The sequence below is a fragment of the Geotrypetes seraphini genome, chromosome 14, assembly GCF_902459505.1.
Source record: "Geotrypetes seraphini chromosome 14, aGeoSer1.1, whole genome shotgun sequence".
In the NCBI taxonomy this organism is placed as follows: Eukaryota; Metazoa; Chordata; class Amphibia; order Gymnophiona; family Dermophiidae; genus Geotrypetes; species Geotrypetes seraphini.
Window position 1 is genome coordinate 17,024,966 of NC_047097.1, and position 22,724 is coordinate 17,047,689.

The following is a 22,724-nucleotide window of genomic DNA, read 5'->3' on the forward strand; positions in this document are numbered from 1 at the left end:
TTTATTTAATAATATGTCCGTGTAAGAAGATCTATGTGGGCCAAACATCATGCCTCTTCAAAACACGTATGACGGAACACAAAAGTTGTCTCCACACTGGCAAGTTGCAGGCTCCGATTGTGGCTCATTGTCAAGAGTTTAATTATAAATTTGAAGATCTGCAGTGTTGTGCAGTAAACTATATTCCTACAAGTCACTGTAACCGTCAGCGCATGCTCTTGGATTTGTGTTTTGGAAACTGAGGAACCTAAAGGGTTGAACTTTAGAACTGAATGGCATCATGTACTATGATACAAACTATAACAATTCTGGCAACTGAGGCATCTGTTGGACTGTTTTTGATATTTAATGACAGCATATCACATTATATATTGTGCTGTGCATCATGTTCATACCAACATAATAACAAGATTTTTGTTGTTTATCACCATTTTTTATTTTTATTTTTGTGGGTTTTTCATATTTATTTTATTTTGAAACCATAAGGTACATGTTTTCATCCAATCCCGTTTTTGTTTTGTCACGTGACTGTGACCAAGATCGAGGAGTTTTTTTATGCCAGTGACTGCACTTTACCCCAGTAAATCTTCACCTGTTTACAACTTGAGTTCATCAGTTTGGTGGAGGGGGGATCTGAGGCTTTTTCCTCCTCTTGATAATTTTCATAGAAGAAGCGTTGTTGAAGTGCTGTTTGTGGGCTATCTGGTCTTTGTCTAAGAACCCTGTGTCTGTAATAACACGAGGACTTCTTTTCATAGATTCCATTGGTTTTTCATGATTAGCTATACTGTGCTGAAAACCAGGTCGAAAGTGTGGTTGTAGTATTTTGGTCGTTCGAGGGGATTGTGTTGGATTTGCTAAACTGTATATAAGACATTTGAATATTGTTCACATTTTATTGTAGCTTTTGCTGCTACTTCCTGTAAATATTCTGATGTATGTGCATTTCCATTTCCTGAGGTATCAATTATTTCTTCAAGAAAGACATTCCCTTCTTCCATTGTTATACAAGCACATACAACAGAATCATTGTGGACATTATTCCACCCATCAAGACTTTAGGTTAACAATTTTACCCTCTAGACCTGTTGCACATTGCTCCATTTATCAAGCAGTTTCCCTGCAAGATCTGCTCTGCTGGGTGGAATGTATTCTAGTCTCAATGACTGAACCATATATTTTCAATCAGATGAAAAGTAAAGTTTGTCACATAAGCAAACGACAATATTTTCATCAATTTATCCTTTTTTTCTAATCTGCCGGTTTTTATCACATACTTTTCTGTTTTCATTGTTTTCACTGCCACTCAGTACTGCCCAAAAAGGAATATTTGCTTGTTTCAATTCTTTATTTTTTCATAACAACTGTATCAAAATGATGATAGTATGTAGTAATAACAAATATATTTTTGCTCAAGGGAGTCTTTAAGAAATATGATGAAATTAAAACATTTACCAATCTGAAGATCCTGCCTGAGAAACATGTTACTTTTTTTTAATTATTATTATATATTTATTATTAGTTTTTTTAAACTTAATTTCCAAGCATAACTTGTACAGAAAGCAAATATTAGACATATACAGATTCCATCATAATAAGCAGTGTTAACAATAAGAATAAAAATAAATTTGTCCTCAAATAGGATCCAAAATTTTATAATCCAGCAAGAGCAAAAGAAATTCAATAAGGATTAAGGCTGGTTAAAGTGTTGAGTGAAGGTGTATATTCCATCTAAACAGGGCTCAAGATTTCTCCTTTTCCAAGCGGGACAACGACAAAAAAGTTGTTAACTAGCATGACTCAAAAAAGACATATTTAACAGCATGATATAAAACAATACATTTACAAGGGTGCCGTAAATAAAAAGTGGCACCCAAAGATGTAACCCCTGGTTTCATCAACAAAAATCCACGGCGACGCTTCTGCGTCTCTTGTGTCAAATCAGGAAACATTTGTACTTTAAGACCTATAAATTCTTTTTGCCTGTTTTTAAAGAAAAGTTTTAACACCCATGTTTTATCAATTGAAAGAGCTACTGATATAATCAAAGTGGATGGCACTGCTGCCTCTTTATCAGATATTTCCAACAGGTAAGGCTAGTCTCAGTTAGGGCGCTGGTCTTTGACCTAAGGGCTGCCGCAGGACCGTGAAGTTCTATGCGGTTTACAATGATTAAAAAATGTTACAGATTGAGTAGTACTAACAGAGTTAAAGTTTAGCGGTCAGTTATTGTGGGGAAAGATTGTGCAGTGCAGCTGCCTACGTACTTTAGGAACAGATATGTTTTTAGGCGTTTCCCAAATTCCCCATAAGTATTCACAAGCATGAGTAATTGTTTCAGATCTTTACCCCATAATGAAGAGATGTTGATGATGTCTTTTAAATTTACATCCTCTAACCGGTGAGGAAACAAAATTCAAGTTTGAGCTTCTCATTGGTTGAGAAAGAGAAAAGGTCAATTATATATCTGGGGGCTAGGCTGAAAAGTACCTTAAAGCTGAAACATCAAAACTTAAATTTCACACGTGCCTCCATCGGCAGCCAATGCAGGAGTTGGTAGGAAGGAGTTACATGATTGAACGTCTTCAGCCCAAAAATCAACCTGACCGCCGCATTTTGCACCAATTGTAATCGCTGCAAGTTCTTCTGGGAAATTGCCAGATAGGCGATATTACAATAGTCAACTTGGCTCAGTATAAGGGATTGGACCATAATTCTGAATGATGAAGCATCAAAATATGCTCTAATGGACCAAAGCTTCTAGAGAGTAAAAAAAACCCTTTCTGACCAAAGAGTCCACCTGATCTTTCATGGTTAGGCCCTGGTCTAGTATTACTCCCAATACCTTCATAGTAGATTGGATAGGGGGGAACTAAGTTTGTTGATGCGCGGCGATGTTTTAGTATCAAATGGGTGTGGCGAGGCTACGAAGAATTTTGTTTTTTCTGAGTTTAGCTTCAATCTAAATTCAGTCATCCGTTGTTCCATCATTTTTAATTCTTCTGTTGCCATAGGAGTTACTTCAGAGAGAGACGTAGTGAATGGGATAATGATCGTGAAGCCATCTGCGTAACTAAAAAAATTTATTCCTAGTTGAGACAATTGCGCACCTAGTGATGACATGTAAACATTGGAAAGCAATGAGGACAATGGGGACCCTTGCAGAAAGCTAGATGGATTGCTCCAAGTGTCAGAGAGCTTGTAGTTAAAGCGCACTTGATAGGTGTGGTTCATAAGGAAACCTCGGAACCAGTCTAACACCTCGCCTCTGATATCTTTTAAGCATTTCCTTAGGTGTTACAGACGTAAGCCTAGGGAAATTAATCAATCTTAAATTATTATAATGTGAATTATTTTCAAGCATTTCCTCTTTTCTTCTATTCTCATGGAGTTGTTTAAAAGTTATTATTTTTTGGTCGTGTTTCTGAAGCAAGGCAGTCACTTCAACTTTCATATCCTTTAACTCTTTAGAATGTTCAAGTAGTTTCCTTTCAATTTGCTAAAGATTGGGACTTATGGCCTTCACCAAGCCGGCCATAAGATCCCATAGAGACTCCAGGGTTACCACTGCAGGTTTTTCAAGTGTTATTAAAGATGTTGTAGTAGAAAAATGCTCACCAGTCTGTAAACCTTTTTTTTGTCCGCCCGTTTGGCCCAATCCATCCACCAAAGTTGGAATTGACCCAGATATTCCAGTTGGGCTCCCTTGAATTGGGGTTCCAACCTCCAGGCTAGCAGCCAAGATGTTACACGCCTCTGGGGAGTGAAACGCACTGAGCTCCGGGGTTTCCTCGCCCATGGGAGAGCTGGTAATCTGAAGCTGCAGGGGTGGGGCCCTTATGTCGGGGCTTAAAGTTGTTTCTAACCCAGGAGGAACCGCGGCGGTCTCGCCTATTCCCTGCGTCCTCTGCAGGCTGCTTCCCGACTGTACTGACACCTCCTGCATCCATCTCAAGAGCTCATCTATGTTGCTGAAAACGGGCACCCCGGTGTGCCGTGAGGCCGCAGCAGCGCTCCAGCCTCTCCATTTCGGCATTTTAGGTAAGAAATCCTCTGTAGGAACTCTGCTCTGGTGCGATCCTCTCAGCGCATCCAGTCAGTCACCATCTTGGATCACCTCGAGAAACATGTTTCCTTTGTCATCTTCATTAAAACATTTCTCTTAGACATAGGGACAAAGTTTGTTCCTACCCCTGCCACATCCCCCATCCCTGTGGGCTCTGTCCCTGCCCTGTCCTTATGGGCTCTAGCCTTATTTGCATAAGCCTCAAACAGTTATGATTTTATATTTAAATCTTTTTATTGAAGTATAAAAATGGACAATATTTTGTACTACTGTTTATAAATCACAAATAGAGCCTGCACTGCACTGCGGTGATCTTGCCTACACCGGAGGATATATAAGATAAGTGCGGGTCTTTTTTGACTTTATTCATATTATTTTGGAAGATTTTGAACATTTAAGATCTGAATTTATATTGAACATTAATAGAGTTTTTCTCGGACCAAGAATGTGTTATCTATGACAACTTTGTACTTGTCATAGTAGTTTCCAGAGTTTATGCTTAGGAAACACTGAAGTCTTTTCTCTGTATTTTTCAATACCTGCTCTATCTAAAATCTCCGAGAAAGGGTTATAATTTAAGAATATCTGTTGATGGCTATACTTTGGTACAACCTACCCAAAGATTCAGTTGCCTGTGTTTTTACATTATCTGGGAAGGTAATTGGATTGTCTTCAGACATGGGTGTAGAAAAGAACCTAAACTGTGTAGTGGATGAACAGGAAAGTAAGTATCTATTAAATGCTGGAAATGTTCCTTAATGCCAGCAATGATGGATGAATCTGTTGCAGTAACAGTAAGATGCTTCAGCATCTGGGCACATGATGGAAGGATGTTGCAGATGTCTGATCAGCAGACCACACTCTTGTTGCTAAATCAAAGGCAGGCAATGAGGAGAACGGGATAGAAAATGAATTAAATAAATGATGTAATTAAAAGAAATTACAGAAGCTGATTTTGGATTCAAATGAACTACTGTTAATTACTGAATTCAGATGCCAATTGTCTAAGATGTGTTAAGTTTACACATATTGATACTAGTCTCAAGATTTTAGAGAATGACTCAAATTATGTCATTTTAACAGTAGTTCATTTGAATCCAAAAGCAGCTTCTGCAGTTTTTTTTTTTAAATCATTGAATTCAGTTGCCAATTGTCTAAGATGTGTTAAGTTTTCACATACTGATATTTGTCTCAAGGTTTTAGAGAATGACACAGGGACAAAGTTTCTCTGTTCCTGTGGGCTCTCCTGCTGCAAATATAGGTTTTCTCCTCTAAGAAGAGAATAATATGATAAACCTCAGGCTATACACAAAAAAATCCCAAGATGTGGAACATTGTTGCCAGTTACATTTTTTTATAATCCCACCCAATTACCTTGAAAAAGAAGCCCCAAAACAGCCCAGTGTCCAAGGGGTTGCTGAAAAGTTCTCAGCCCAACTAACTTCAATTGGGATCAATCGAGGGCTATACACTTAGTCCAGTGATCTTCCACGTTTATCATTCTGTTAGAAAAGTACTGAACGAAAAAGTGGAAACTAGCTGGACTAAGTGTTTGGCCCTTGATGGAGGCCACGTGAACTTTGTTGGATGAGCTGAGAACTTGTCAGCACAACACAAATATTTTCAGAGATGTACTGTACATTTCCCCAAATAAATGGAAAGCATTCAAGACCCCCCCCCCCCCCACACACACACACAATGAAGAGAAACAACTCTGGTCAACCTGGAGAAAACGCAGCTAGAACAGTGTGAACACTTTTGCATTTGATGACTTACAAGCTTATTTTGACAAATAAATTGCACTTGTACAACAAAAAACCATCCAGTTTAAATTTTAAAAAAATCAGATTAAAAAAAAAAAAAAATTTAAAAATAATCATTGATTTTTATTCACCCTGCAGATTAAACAGCCACCTATCAGGAGGCCCTCTATACCTCTTCCTATGTACTTGGCAAGACTTTGATTTTCTAGCCACAGACATAAAAAATGTGTGTACCCACCCCAGGGTCACCCTCATTCCTGCCTAGCTACATATGTCATAAATTTTATTTGCAAGAGCATAAAAGTGCTGTCAGTCTGATTTATCTACTCAGACCATGAACAATAAAAGGAGCGTCATCATTAATACTGCTTTTATAGTATCGGTTTATTGTATGTATTCATTTGGCTGTGTCGTTCTTCCTCAAATGCCTGTTGGCAGGATCTACAACTCGTCAGCATTGCTGTGCTCCTAGCCCAGGAGACTCATTTCTGTTCTTGGCTCCAAAAGAATATTGGGAATAATTTGGAACACGGTGCAAACGGTATCTCTTTGAAGATGGGTTTCAGTAACTGTAGAAGTAATTATTTTGTTTAGTCTGTTAAAAGTTAGCAGCTTAAGGAAATATTGTTTAAGAAGACTTTTTACAATTAAAAAATCTGAGAATTTTGTTTTTGGGCAGAAATCCATGCATCGATATGGTGTTTTCTGTAGCTATTCAAAAAAATGTAATCACAAATCAGCTGCGTGCAATGATTAAAAAAATTATTTGACTTTTAAAAACCCCAAAACTTTGGGCTTCTTTTACAAAGCCGTGGTAGAGGTTTCTAGTGTGGGCCAGCAAAATAAATGCTCAGACGCTCATTGGAATTCTATGAGCGTTGGAGCATTTACCTTGCTGGCCCGTGGTAGAAACCTCTATTGCAGCTTTGTAAAAGCCAGCGTTTATCTTTTCAAATGCATGTTTTAGTTTCTGAAGCTAAAAATGTATTGGGTAATTGATACAATTTATAACAGATATTACTCATATAACACGTTTTATGTTGGTTTGGAGGAGAAGTGATGATTTTTCTTTTTTGCTTTTAGTTATCACTGAAAATTTTTTTTTGGGGGGGGTTCATTTATTTGGGGGTTCATTTATTTTGTGAGTGCATCTTCCTCTAAAAGGGGGTGTAATTAACAGTATTTCAGTAGATATTGTAATGTCTGCTAGAACAGGGCTGGTTATCCTGGAGGCACACCTAGCCGGTTGGGTTTTCAGGATCGCCACCATGAATATTAATTAATTATATTAATTTTTATTTATTTTATTCAACTTTCTATACCATTCTCTCCAGGGAAGCTCAGAACGGTTTACATTAATTTATTCAGGTACTCAAGCATTTTTCCCTGTCTGTCCCAGTGGGCTCACAATCTATCTAATGTGCCTGGGGCAATGGGGGGGTTAAGTGATTTGCCCAGGGTCACAAAGAGACAGATTTACATTTAATGTGTCCCTGAAGACCTGACTGACTAGATGTGCCTTCAGAAAAGGGTTAAGTGAGAGAATATTTTAAGAGGTTTTACCTTGTGGCTGATAATTTTCTGATTTCTTTGATATACCAAAACTTTATCACTTGCGGCCTCTTTTACAAAGCGGCGCTAGCGGCCCCAAAGCCCATAGAGATTTAAAGAGCTTCGGGGCTGTTGCCGCATGGCAACGGCTAGCGCGTCTTTGTAAAAGAGGCCGTTGGAGTGTATAATGCTAAGAAACTGGAAATGTATTTTTCACATATAAAAATGTTTACTTAGGCTGTACTACAGTCCCATCACCAGGATTCAGCTGTTCATTTCTCCTGAAAGAGGGTGAGGCTTAATAGACAGCAACTCTCTGATTGGATCCTTTTGTAGATGGGTGGGTTAATTTCTTCAACGACTAAAGCAGTGGTTCCCAACCCTGTCCTGGAGGAACACCAGGCCAATCGGGTTTTCAGGCTAGCCCTAATGAATATGCATGAAGCAAATTTGCATGCCTATCACTTCCATCATATGCAAATCTCTCTCATGCATATTCATTAGGGCTAGCCTGAAAACCCAATTGGCCTGGTGTTCCTCCAGGACAGGGTTGGGAATCACTGGACTAAAGTACTGTTTTCTTTTCATTATAAAACATTGGTGTTGTATATTTCTCTTTTTTTTTTTCCTTTCTTAAGTGTGTGACACTTTTACCCCAGAGAAATAACAGCAAAGGTTTACTAGCTATAAGTCCTGCTGAAATGTTTTATCTTATTCTGTTTCTCATTTTAGTACAATAGGGTCTGGATCCCTGATCCTGATGAAGTCTGGAAATCAGCTGAAATCAGAAAAGATTATAAACCTGGAGACGGAGTCCTTCATTTGTATTTGGAAGATGGAACAGTAAGTAAACTATGCAGCTTATATTTAACATTACGTGTTTGTTACTTTAATCTACTACTGTTCAGGGATAACAAAGAGTTCTCAGGGTTTCTGTCTGATGTTAAAAATTTGAATATTTAGTTTGCTTGTACAATTTTAAAATGGAATGTTCTGGACAGCTGTCAAACAGGCCACTTACCTCCTGATTCTGATGGGGATAAATTGTATTATGCAGATAAGGGGGGGAGCATAATCACTCGAGGGCGCCAGTTAAAGAATCACGCCTTTTCAGCCAAGATAGGTGGCTTAAATGTAGGCCCGGAAAATCCAGGCCTACATTTCAGCCGCCTATATTTGCCGCTAGACCACAGCAGTCATAAACTGATTGTGGCAGGGGAACCCTCCCCCCCCCCCCCGATCAGCTGAGCCGACAGGGCTCCCCAAAGCTGTGAGGAGTCTTCCTGAAACAGCTGATTGAAGGGAGGGGGTAATTCTTCTGCCGAGATCAGTTGAGCCAGCTGCCTCAGACAGAGGACCCCAACTGGCAGGAGGGATGCCCCCCTCCCTCCTGCCGCCGCCGTCAAACCCCTCCCACAACCGAAGGGATGCCCACTCACTGCCGATGTCGCCCACCATCCCACAAACCAAGCTGCCCCCCTGCAGTGGGAGGAATGCCCTCTCCCTCTTGCTGCTGCCCCTTCTCCACAGCGGGAGAGATGCCCACTCCCTCCCATTGCCACTGTTTCCCACCCTCCCTCCAACCAAGCTGCCTCCCACTGCAGCAAGAGGGATGCCTCTCTGTGGAGTTATGACATTAGCTGTCACTCCGAATGTGGCACAAAGTCAGCCACTTTAAAAACACCATGGCTTTTAGTTACAGTTTTCATTAGCTGCGCTGCATGTGTGTGGAGACTATTTTGCTTGGAGGTAAAATATGGTCTTTATGTATTATTATATTCTGGATTGGATTCTGTGGGCTTTGCAGAGGAATGTAGACTGTAAGCTGTTACTATCTCCAGCAGCCTTCACTGGCTCATATTCACATAATCAACCTTGAGTTTTTGGCTTTGGTTTGGCTGAAACCAGGTGATAAAATTCAGCTGCAGTTTCTACTTTGGCCAAAAGCTTTCAGACATTTCAGTTTCCATCGGCTTCCAGTATTGGAGGATCCATGTGAGGATATTGAGGCTGTGTTGAGGTGGTTGGGGGCATGATCGAGGGATCAGGTGTGTGTTGGAAGAGAGAGCTATGATTGGAGGGGGGTTTAGCTTTTTTTTTAGGGGGGGGGACAGATAGGGCCACTGTAGGTAGCTGTCTCGCTGTGTTTTAATGCATGGCCACTGAGTTTTGCACTAGGGTCCATAGTGCAGACCCTCTGCGCTTTATGCCCTGTGGAGTAAATACTGGTCATACCCCTTGCATTTAGTGCACAGGCTTTGATGTTACCACGTTAATTTTAGCATTAAGGCCCTGATTCTATTTTTTTTTTTTAAAGCCTACAGTTAGGCACCTAGATTAGCACAGCTAGCCAATCTAGGTAGGGTTACCAGATGTCCAAATTTCTCTGGACATGTCCTCGTTTTGAGGACTGTGTTATGAGTCCGGGTGGCCTTTTAATTTTACAACTTTTGTCCGGGGAAACCAGACATCTACCCTATAGCAGCTCGTGCACCTTTCTGGAGTCCTCCTCCCCACCTCGTGGGAGCCCCTCTTGCCCCCTAAAGCAGGAGCGGCAGCGCTGCCTCTTGCTGGCCAGCTGCTGCCGCTCCTGCTTTAGAGGGCGAGGGGGGAGGGTCAGTCAGGAAGTGCTGGTGTCCGGCTTCCCCCCCTGGCCTCCTGCGCATCCATTTACCTAATTTCAGCAGCGGAGCAGCCTGCAGAGAGGATTGCCGGTAGTGATCTTTGCAGGTTGCCATCAGCCTCCGGAGCTTTTGTTTCCTCTGCCACGATCCTGCCTCTGGAGGAGGGGCGGGACCGTGGCAGAGGGAAGACAGTTCCGAAGGCGTATGGCAGCCTGCAAAGATCGCTAACACCAGCGATCCTCTCTGCAGGTTGCTCCGCTGCTGGAATTAGGTAAATGGATGTGCAGGAGGTCAGGGAGAACACACAGGCATTCGGTAGTGGGGGTGCAGGCCTTTAGGGGCGGGGGTGCAGGCCTTCGGGGGGTGGGACAGGCCTTCATGGGTGGTGGTACAGGCCTTCAGGGGTGGGGTGCAGGCCTTAAGGGGGGACGGTGCAGGCCTTCAGGGGGAAAAGTCCTTCGGGGGAGGGGGGCCCTGGTGTAGAAGTACACGGAGGAAGGGAGGGAAGGGGGGGGTCAAAGAGACGTGCATATGCTGGACTTTGGGAGGAAGAAATAATGGGTCTAAAAATGGAGGAGAGGGGGAGAGATGGTGGACGATGGGATTTAGGAAGGAAAGGAACAGAAAGTGAGAGAAGTTAGACACAAGGGATGGTGTGGAGGGGGGATAGAGATATTGGATAGAAGGGTAGTTGGGAAGAGAAAGGGGGAGAGATGGTGGACCCTGGGGTGGTGGGGATGGACGGAGAGATGAAGAATAAAAGGGTAGTTGAGAAAAGGTGGATCTGGGGATGGAGACAAAAAAAGGAAAAATGTCAGATCTCCGGGGGAGGGAAGGGAAGGGAAACAGAAGGGGAGGACAGAAATGGAAGATTAGCACCAAGAGAGAAGAAAACGACAAATGGGCAGGAGACCCTGGCAAGCGAGTTATCAGAAGACAACCAGAGCCTGCGACCAAAATGATCTGAATAATGACCAGACTACAAAAAGTAGAAAAAATAATTTTATTTTCCATTTTGTGATTACAATATGTCAGATTTGAAATGTGTATTCTGCCAGAGGTGGTGTTAGACCGCAAACGTGAGCTAGGATTTAACAGAGAGAGGAAAAGTCTTTTTTTGTTTATTTTGTTTACACCACAGCACCAGTGTGGGTAGGAGAGGGCAAAGAGGGTGAAGAGGCTATAAAATAAACCCACCAGGATGTTTGAAAAAGCACCCACTTGGGCAGGAAAATCGAATCAAAAAATCGATCAATAGGCTGAATCGAATCAAAAATTATTTTCCTGAATTGGGCAGCACTAGTACATAGGGATGGAGGGGAAAGGGAAGAGAGATGAAAGAAATGCTGTTTATGAATAGATGGGAATAGGGGAGAAGAAAGAGGGAGGATGGCACATGTGCATGGTGGGGAACAGCAGAGAGAGGGAGGAGATAGTGTGCATGGATAGATGGAAAGGGAAGACATGGAAAAGTAGATAGATTTGAGGAGGAAGCAGAAAAATGGAAGAAAGTTGAATGTTAAAAGTTAATGAAAAAAATGGATGTAGGGCAGAAAATGAAAGAGAGAAAAACAGCAAATGGATAAGAAGGCCCTGTAAACAGAGTTAAGAGCACAGACAGAAGGAAGTGCAACCACAGACTGGGAAAAGATGAGTAGAAAAATAAAATCACCAGACAACAAAAGGTAGGAAAAGTGATTTTATTTTCAATTTAGTGATTGAAATGTTTCAGTTTTCAGAATTTACACCTGCTGTCAATATTTTGCACTGTTCAGGAAGAAATGTATTTCTTTCTATTTCTCTGGTGTTGTCTGATATCTTAGGGTTTGGTTTGTGTATATTATGACTTTTAGTCTGTGGTCCTGTGTTAGCATAGAATTTATCTGTGTTCTGCCCGTGTGACCAAGGCCAGGTGTTCTGGTAGGAATGAATGTCGTGAAGCATTATTGGTGTCATGGCTCCAAGTAGGAAGATATTTGCCAGAAGTTTGTCTGGGTTTTGGAAGGTCACTGTGCATAAATAGAGTGCACCTAAGCTTTCAACATCTACTCATGCCAAAGACCACTTTAGGCACTGCTAGGCAGAATTTTATAAATGGCACCTAGCTTATTATCGACACTTTTGCTCCTCAGCACCTACATATTAAGCACCATTTATAGAATCTGAGCCCAAATGAGTGGTAACAGCAAAACATACTACACTTTAGTAAAAGATCCCCTTAAATTGCTGCAGCTTTAAAAATGGGAAAAATTATTGTCCATAGAAACTTGGCAGAAAATACTGTGTGGAAGTTTAGTCCAAATGGGTCAAATTCAGTAATTTGATTAAAAAATGCCATCATGTCTTTAGCCCCTCCTTTTTTTTTTTTTTTTTTGCATCCAAGGTGTTTTCCATGGAATGCTTTCTCTTTGACAAGTTGCAGGAAACTATATCTTTGAGCAAAAGGTGCATTTTCCATTGACAAGCCGAAGCTAGAGATATACAGTACAGAAAAGACACTGTTCTATTTTCAAGACACTGGGAAGCTATGGAAAAACAAAACATTAAAACACCCAGAACTATCTTTAGTTTACTCCTGAGGAAATTCTGCACAACTGCACAGTGCAGCGTTTGCACAGAATAACTTCCTTTTGCAGAATTTTGCACAGGGAAAAGGACACAGCATTAGGTAGTGGCAGTCGCCATTATTTATTTCTACCCCTTCTTATTCTTACCAGAAAAACTCTTCCGTGTGCTCTCTCCATGCCTTCTGGCAACCACTCCCATGCCAATGTACACAATCCTGGCTTACTGGGTTTGGCATTAAATGGCAAGGAGGGGGAGAGTGGCTGCTTGTCAGATCGACGCCTACTCTTCCTCCTCTCCCTCTCGGTGTCAGATTGTTAATTTGAAAAGCATATTTTATGATTGATTTTTATGGGAGAAAATAGACCTCAGAAATCTGTGCAAAATGATTCTCATACTTATCAATGACTTTGAACCTTTGGATGTCTTTTTTCGTTGTGTACATATTTGGGAGATACAAACAGCATCAAGATTTTATCATATTGTAAAAAATCAGATTTGTAGACCCATAATTGATGCGTGTCTGTGAAGTCTCATTTTGCACAGACTTCTGAAGAATATTTCCTCCATAAAAAGTAATCGTATAGTGTGCTTTCAAGATATTAAGTCTAATCATTGCTTGGGAATAGAATCAGGGCCTTAATGCTAAAATTAACATGTGGTAACCTCAAAGCCTGTGTAAAATTTTATGCAAATTTTTTTATTTTTTTTGTGCAGAATTCTCCCAGAACTCTAAGTTTAAATCTTTTATTTCCTGTTGATTTGATTTACCCAGCTGAAGTCTAATTGCTGAGGAAATGATCTAATCTACCAGTGTCAGGATAACCTAGCATATGATGATTTTTCTGGGCCAGATGTTAAGTAGGTAATCATGTGAAGAAAAATAAGCAGTAGTATTTGTATATCCTTGGCATCTTTCATGGTAGTTGCACTAATATAGTCAAGCTTTGTATCTTTATTTTGCCTCATTTATTAGTTCCTACATTTTTCTGGTGCACACTAAGCAGCTGTCAGAACTGCTTGACCAGCCCTTGTTTGCTTTTCCAACAAGTAGAGCCAAGGTATGGGAGTAATACAGACCTAGGGAAAAATGAGGATGTGAGACCTCGGCATCAGGCAAATGGAAAAAGTTATTGAAAGCTGCATGTAAGTGCAAAACATAGCGAGTTGTTTGTATGGCTTTGAAATGTTACATCTTTTACGCAAAGATTAACTACTGGACAATAAATACTCTGCAAAAAAACTAAACACAGGGTGCCCACAAAAACACTCCTTGATTTTTAAATGGTTACAAAACCAAAATTTATTGGAATATTCTTTCACCTTTGAGGCTACAGTTTCATCAACTCATAAAGTTTCATATGGTATCTGTTGATTCTATACACTCGATGTGCGCCCCACCTGTTACTCGGCAAACATTGATGCGATAATCGAGCTCGGACCAAACTCTCCGAAGCATATCCGGCGTGATCGTGTTTATAGCTTCAGTGATGCGTTCCTGCAGATCATCCATAGTTGCGGCTAGTGGAGGTATGTACACTCTTATCTTTCATGTACCCCCAAAGGAAAAAGTCACACTTGAGGAACACCTGGTCATTTTGTTGCATTGCATTGTCTGAAGGTTGTAACTTCTGCACCAATTGCAGCTTATAAGGGTGAAATGGCAAGTGATTGTATAAGATCTTGCTAACCGTGCTTTTTGGGACTTGTATTTGCTGTCATTTATAAACATATTCCAATAATTTTTGATTTTGTAACCATTTAAACTCAAGGAGTGTTTTTGTAGGCACCCTGTACACTAATGAACTTGTGCAAAAGCGTGACAGAATTTGAGCCTCTGTGCTAAAATGTAGCATTTTTAGCAACAGTCCTCAAGGAGTTACCTGTGCAGTTTTCACCTTGCATTGAGTAAACTTGTGTGGTGGCCTTGTTAGTCTGCTTTTAAACATATGTACAAATAAAACATAAGGGAAAATAGGTAATACCTTTTTTATTGGAGTAATACATTTTTTTGATCAGCTTTCATAGGTAGCCGTTCTGATCTGAAGAAGGGTTACCTTTTGATAGCTAATCAAAAAACTTATCACCTTTTTTCTTTTGTTATATTTTATTTCTATATATCGTCATGTATTGGCATATATGTTTGTTAAATGAATTTCCCTTCCTGAAACTGCAAGAGATCATAATCTTGGGCAAATGATGCATGATTTCAAAAACTTTTGAGTAGAGTGTCCTGTTTGTTTTTTGCTTTCTTTTTTTATTGCTCTACTTTTGTAGAAAACTTTAAATTTGTCTTTAAGGTTGCTGAAAAGCATCTTGGAGGGAAGTGCTAGGTGATCTAAGATAGCAGAGGGAAGGTTTTCCTGATCTGAGCACTCCAAACTGTTCTGGGCAATTTCCTGCTTAAAATTACCTCATGGTAAAGCACAGGTTCGGGTGAGCTAGTAGAAGCAGGCAGCGAGAGGAGAAGGCAGGAGGGAAGCAAGAGACCAGAAGTAAAAGCAAAAACCGATAGTAAAGAGAGGGAAGGAAGGAAGAAGAGCAGGCAGCTAGGGGTAGAGGGAGAATAAGCTCCGCCCACCCCCACCGCATCGGCAGAGTCACCATCCGAGCTCCCCCTTAAAAGGGGAGGAGCCAACGGCGCGCAGCCGTTCGGTGCGCAGCAAAGGTGCTCGCCTTGGCGAGAGTGTCTTTGCGAAGGGCCTCAAGAAGGGCCAAGTCTTTCACGCAAGGATTCCAAGGAGGCAGCAAGCAGGCTGAGAGAGAGAGGACACCGGCAGCAGGCAGAGAGAGAGAGTGAGAGAGGACACCAGCAGCAGGCAGAGAGAGAGAGAGAGAGGAGAGCAGGGAGAGAGAGAGGACACCAGCAGCAGGCAGAGAGAGAGAGGAGAGCAGGGAGAGAGAGAGGACACCAGCAGCAGGCAGAGAGAGAGAGAGAGAGAGAGGACACCAGCAGCAGACAGAGAGAGAGAGAGAGAGAGAGAGGACACCAGCAGCAGGCAGAGAGAGAGAGAGAGGACACCAGCAGCAGGCAGAGAGAGAGAGGACACAAGCAGCAGGCAGAGAGAGAGAGGAGAGCAGGGAGAGAGAGAGGACACCAGAAGCAGGCAGAGAGAGAGAGAGAGAGAGAACACCAGCAGCAGGCAGAGAGAGAGAGAGGACACCAACAGCAGGAAGAGAGAGAGAGGACACCAACAGCAGGAAGAGAGAGAGAGGGCACCAGCAGCAGGCAGAGAGTGAGAGAGAGAGAGAGAGAGGACACCAGCAGCAGGCAGAGAGAGAGACAGAGAGGACACCAGCAGGGAGAGAGAGAGGACACCCAACAGCAGGCAGAGAGAGAGAGAAGACACAAAGCAATCACAGAGGGCACTTACAGGTCACACGTAATCTTAACTGTTATCTTATAGTAGGAACAACAATGGAAGCAGAGGGAAACCAGAAGATGAACTTTCCAGTGTTCTGCACGGACTGTCATTTGTATGACCACCTCCCATCGGGGAGACAGTCATATGTATGCGGTCGGTGCCAGGAGTTGAAAAGCTTGAAGAAGGAAGTCAAGCGACTAGAGGACAAGATACAGAAGCTAGAAGGACTTTACACCATGGAGGACCGAATCAGGACAGCTGAAGACTTCATGAGGAGGAAGTCAGGAAACTCGAGAAATTCATTGAGGAAGCATACAGGAGGAGGGTGGAAGAGAGCGAACTTGAGATGAAAGAAGAAGTTACACCAACACCAACATGGAAGGGAGAACGAGAAGCAGATGACCTCAAAGAAGACGCCCACAGAGGAATACTGCACGAGGAGGAGAAATTGGCTAGTCGATGCCTAGAAGAAGAAACAGCGAAGCACAGCAAGGACATTGACCTGAGACCAAAGCGAAAATTGAAGAAGGGAAAGTCAGCGATTCTAGTGGGATACTCGATCCTGAGGCATGTGGACAGCCACATAGCAGGAGGGAGAGAGGATCGACTGGTGACCTGCCTCCCGGGAGCGAGAACCAAGGACATCGTGGACAAAATTGGAAAGATCTTGGAAGGAGCGTAGACGGAAGAGAACACAGTAATGATCCACATCGGGACGAATGATGTCAGCTGGAGAGACTACAGAAGAAGCACGCTGATAGAACAGTTCAAGATTCTGGGAAGGAAGCTGAAGATGAGGACCCAGAAGATAGCATTCTCAGAGATCCTACTGGTAGAAACATAGAAACATAGAAAGATGACGGCAGAAAAGGGCTATAGCCCATCAAGTCTGCCCACTCTACTGACCCACCCCATTAAGTCTGAGTACTAATGACCTAGTTCCTTAACTCGACCCTCGTAAGGATCCTACTAGGGCATCCCATTTATTCTTAAAGTCAAGCACGCTGGTGGCCTTGATCACCTGCTCTGGAAGCCTGTTCCAGTGATCTACAACCCTTTCTGTGAAGAAATACTTCCTTACGTCACTATTGAATTTCCCTCTTCTGAGTTTGAGCGGATGCCCCCTTGTGACCGAGGGTCCCTTGAGAAAGAAGATGTCTTCTTCCACTTCGACACATCCCGTGATGTATTTAAATGTCTCAATCATGTCCCCCCTCTCCCTGCGTTCCTCTAGAGTGTAGAGCTGCAATTTCTTAAGTCTTTCTTCGTACAAGAGACCCTTGAGCCCCGAGATCATCCTAGTGGCCATCCGCTGAACCAACTCAACTCTAAGCACGTCTTTACGGTAATGTGGCCTCCAGAATTGCACACAGTACTCCAGATGAGGTCTCACCATGGTTCTGTACAGTGGCATTATGACTTCAGATTTGCGGCTAACAAAGCCTCTATTGATACATCCCATAAGTTGCCTCGCTTTGGATGAGGCCTTCTCTACTTGTTTGGCGGTACCGAGGGCAGATGTGAAAAGGCAGGAGGAACTACAAGCAATAAATGCATGGATGAGGAAATGGTGTGAGGAAGAAGGATTCCACTTCGTGAGGAACTGGACAACGTTTTGGGGCAAGAGCAAGTTCTACAGGAGAGATGGACTGCACCTGAGCGTGGCGGGATCCAGACTTCTAGCAAACAACTCAAGAGAGGAATAGATCAGGCTTTAAACTAAGGAGAAGGGGAAAGCCGACAGTAGACCAAGCATCGATGATTCGGAAGAAGGTATCCCGTGAAGATACTAAGGGGAAAAAAGGCTGGGAAGAAACAAGGGATAAATTGCAGGAGTCGACTAACCCAGAAGAGAAGGTTAGAAAGATTGTAGCAAAAGAGAAGAAACTAAAGACCGAAGCACAGGGAAAGGAAATGAAGACAACAAAATACCAGGATCTAAATTGCATATATACTAATGCAAGGAGCCTAAGAAACAAAATGGGAGAGCTAGAAGCCATGGCCAATGCAGAAAACGTAGACATCATTGGAATCTCTGAAACATGGTGGAATGAGGAAAACATATGGCATACAGCACTGCCGGGGTACAAGCTCTATCGCCGTGACAGGTCAGGACAAAAATGAGGTGGAATAGCCCTATACATAAAAGAAAGCATATACAATCAACAAGAATGGACACAGCAGAGACGACAAACAAGCTAGAATCTCTATGGGTTAAAATACCGGGAAGGAAAGGGCCTGAAATAAAGATGGGCCTATATTATCGTCCACCCGGGCAAACCAGAGATATCGTTGAGGAAATGGAAGCCGAGATGAAGCGAGAATGCAAAAGTGGCAACACTGTTATTATGGGAGACTTCAACTACCCCGGGATAGACTGGAATCTTGGAAGCTCAAATTGCGCTAGGGAGACAGAATTCCTGGAGGCTTCACAAGATTACTTCATGGAGCAGCTTGTTAGAGAACCGACGAGAGGAAATGCCACTCTGGATCTAATCCTAAATGGGTTAAGGGGACCTGCAAAGGAAGTGAAAGTAGTGGGACCGTTGGGAAACAGCGATCATAATATGATCAAGTTCAAGGTTGAGGTAGGAGTACCGAAAGGAAAAAGAACCATAGCGACAACTTTCAACTTCAGGAAAGGAAACTACGAAGCAATGAGGGAAATGGTAAGGAAGAAACTTAGAAACACTTCCAAAAAATGGCAAACGGTAAATCATGCCTAGTCTTTTTTCAAGGACACGGTGAGCGAGGCGCAAAATCTATATATCCCCAGATTCAGAAAGGGGTGCAAAAAGAGTCGAACAAAAGACCCGGCGTGGATAACCAAATTAGTGAAGGAAACGATAGGCAATAAGAAAAACTCATTCAGGAAATGGAAAAGGGACAAAACTGAGGGGAACAGGAAAGAGCACAAGAAGTATCAAAAAGAATGTCACCGTGTGGTTCGAAAAGCCAAAAGAGAGTATGAAGAGAGGCTAGCCAGGAAAGCACAAAATTTCAAACCGTTCTTTAGATATGTTAAAGGGAAGCAGCTGGCTAGGGAAGAGGTGGGACCGCTGGACAACGGAGACAGGAAGGGAGTGGTGAAGGAGGAGAAAGAAGTGGCAGAAAGGCTTAACATGTTCTTTTCGTCTGTATTTACAAACAAAGACACATCCAACATACCGGAACCTGAGCAATTCTTCAATGGAAGTCAAGCAGAAAAATTAACATCCATGGAAGTGAGCCTTGAAGAAGTGCGCAGGCAGATAGAAAAACTAAAAACTGACAAATCCACGGGTCCGGACGGAATACATCCAAGGGTTCTGAAGGAATTAAAGGAGGAGATAGCAGAACTACTGCAGCAAATTTGCAACTTATCCTTGAAAACAGGCATGATCCCGTAGGATTGGAAAATAGCCAACGTTACACCCATCTTTAAAAAAGGATCAAGAGGTGACCCAGGAAACTACAGACCGGTGAGCCTGACCTCAGTTCTGGGGAAAATGGCGGAAGCACTGATAAAAGAAAACATCGATGAACATTTTGAAAGAAACGAACTTCTGATAACCAGCCAACATGGTTTCTGCAAGGGGAGATCATGCCTAACGAACTTATTACACTTCTTCGAAGGAATTAACAAACGGATGGACAAAGGAGACCCTATAGACATCATATATCTAGATTTCCAAAAAGCCTTTGACAAGGTGCCCCATGAACGTCTACTCCGGAAACTGAAGAACCATGGGGTGGAAGGAGACGTACATAGATGGATCAGAAACTGGTTTGAGGGTAGGAAACAGAGGGTAGGAGTGAAGGGCCACTACTCGGACTGGAGGAGAGTCATGAGTGGTGTCCAGCAGGGCTCGGTGCTCAGGCCGCTGCTATTTAATATATTCATAAATGATCTAGAATCAGGGACGAAGTGTGAGATAATAAAATTTGCAGATGACACCAAACTATTTAGTGGAGCTCGGACTAAAGAGGACTGCGAAGAATTGCAAAGGGACTTGAAAAAAGTAGGAGAATGGGCGACGAGATGGCAGATGAAGTTCAACGTTCAGAAATGTAAAGTATTACATGTGGGAAGCAGAAACTCGAGGTACAGCTACACGATGGGAGGGATATTATTGAATGAGAGTACCCAAGAAAGGGACTTGGGGTAATGGTGGACAAGACAATGAAGCCGACGGCACAGTGCGCAGCAGCCGCTAAGAGAGCGAATAGAATGCTAGGTATAATCAAGAAGGGTATTACAACCAGAACGAAAGAAGTTATCCTGCCGTTGTATCGGTGAGAAGGCAGGGAATTCCATATTGTTGGTGCAGTATCCGAAAAGATTTTCTTTTTGGTGGTGTCATAGAATAAATGCCGCAGGGAAGGGACCACCAGAAGATTTTGGTTGCTGGATCTTAATGTTCTAGTTAAGAACATAAGCATTGCCTCTGCCAGGTCAGACCAGGGGTCCATCGTGCCCAGCAGTCCGCTCCCATGGCGGCCCCCCAGGTTTGTGACCTGTAAGTCCTTACCTAAATTCTTTATTCCCTATTCATTAGTACCTGTATAGTTACCCTCTATCTGTACCCTCTATCTGTACCCTTCAATCCCCTTCTCATTCAGGAAGTCATCCAATCCCTTTTTGAAGCCCAATATTGTACTCTGCCCTATCACCTCCACTGGGAGTACATTCCAGGTGTCCACCACCCTCTGAGTGAAGAAGAACTTCCTAGCATTCGTTTTGAATCTGTCTCCCTTCAATTTTTCTGAATGCCCTCTTGTTTTTGTTGGCCCTGTTAGTCTGAAGAATCTGTCCTTCTCCACCTTCTCTATGCCTTTCATGATTTTATAAGTCTCTATTATGTCCCCTCTAAATCTCCGCTTCTCAGGGTAAAGAGTCCCCAGCTTTTCAGCATATGAAAGGTTTTCCATGCCCTTAATCATCCTTGTCGCTCTTCTCTGGACCCTCTCGAGTATCGCCATATCCTTCTTAAGGTAGGGCGACCAGTATTGGACACAGTATATATGAAAGCAAATGCTGATCATTTTTTAACAACCCCCTCCTCTATATAAAAAAGTTATTTTTAGTAATAATCCATGAGTCACACAACAAGGGTGCACCTAGGAAAAGGCAGCATCTTAAACACTGCAGTGAGCACTTGAACACCAACACACGCATTGTAAAACTAAACAAGCCAGATCCTGCAGTCAATTGATCCTGTACAGTTGATGCTAACAGAAAATCATGTCCTTTTCATACACACAGAACACAGATACACCCTTGCCCAATATGGAATAATCACAAACTAAAAATAGAAAGAAAGGAAGAAAGAGACAGGGGCAGGGAGAGAGACAGAAAGACAGACAGACATATATCCTAGCACCCGTTAATGTAATGGGCTTAAAGACTAGTATATATATATATATATATATATACTAGTACAGTGTTCTTCAACCACAGGTCCATGGACCAGTGCCAGTCCACAGAAATTTCCTGCCGGTCCACAGGGCCAGCACGTGCATCAGGCCCAAAACAGTGTTCTTCAAACGCCGGTCCACGTCTTCGAGCCAGCTCCCTCTTCTTAACTGATTCAGTGCACAAAGCCACGGGCAGTGGCTCCTGCGGGCATCCTGCTACTGAAACGGAAGCCTTCTCTCTGACATTGCAACACCAGAGGGAAGGCTTCCAGATGAGGCACGGGATGTGCAAGGTACAATTAGTACTATTATGGGGGCGGGGTCTGGGGTGGAGATTGGGTAGAGATGGGCGGGGTCTGGCCCACGACTTAGCCCAGTGTTCTTCAACCGCCAGTCCACGGATTGATGCCAGTCCACAGAATAATTCTTTTATTTCTGCCGGTCCATAGGTGTAAAAAGGTTGAAAAACACTGTACTAGTACTTCAAGCACAAGGAACCACAGCCAAAATGGCTAACTTATATATATATATATATATAGATATATATATATATAGATATATATATATATATTTTACATATACATACACCTGTGTGTGTATATTTATATATATATATATATATATATGTGTGTGTATATATATATATATATATATATGTGTGTGTGTGTGTATACATACACACACACACACACACAGGTGTATATATATACACACATTTTGGCTGTGGTTCCCTCTTCTCTTTTTCTGTTTCCTGTTTGTACTAGATATCACTGGCTTTTCGACAAACTGAGCATGACAGGAAGCTACCAGGCAAATAGCCTAGAGCAGTGTTCTTCAACCTTTTTATACCTACGGACTGGCGGAAATAAAATAATTATTTTGTGGACCGACAAACTACTAAAACTGAAATTAAAAAAACAATTTCCACCCCATCTCCGTGAGCTCAGTCCCTGCAAACCATCTGATCCCATTCTGTACAATTGTCATTTTATAAATACAAATAATACAGAGCAAGGATCAACAAAACCCCTGTCTCCCCTCCCCTTCACATATATCCCCTCTACTATCAAGAAAACTGAATAAGCCAAATTATTACAGAATGCTACACAGAAATATCATGCTAAACTAAACTAAAACTTAACCTTATAATACCGGGTCATTCAACCATGGGAAGCTCGACACTGTTAACAATAAAATTACTAAAAAATACATGGAAATTAATTTTCAAACTGTTTAGCAAATAGATAAGTTTCAAGGATTTCCGTAAAGATTGGAAGGAATTAAGACACCTCAGAATCAAAGGAAGATCATTCCATAATTGGGAGAAATTGAAAGCCAAAGAAAGGCTGAAATTATTAATTCCTTTCTTGGAAGTGGGGAAAGTTCAAATTGT

At 42.2% G+C, this 22,724-nt stretch overlaps 1 protein-coding gene across 8 annotated transcripts in view; it reads left to right on the forward strand.

Annotated features, from left to right (window-relative positions):
• Positions 1-22,724, forward strand: part of MYO5C (myosin VC) — a 193,059-nt gene that overhangs the window by 14,977 nt on the left and 155,358 nt on the right. For 7 of the 8 annotated variants that reach the window (XM_033919677.1, XM_033919684.1, XM_033919675.1 and 4 more), the window contains exon 2: positions 8,113-8,223. In XM_033919677.1, coding sequence (XP_033775568.1) covers positions 8,113-8,223 — 111 coding nt within the window. Of the gene's footprint in view, positions 1-8,112; positions 8,224-13,545; positions 13,716-22,724 lie in introns of those variants that run through there. The other variant, XM_033919680.1, reaches the window with a different exon arrangement.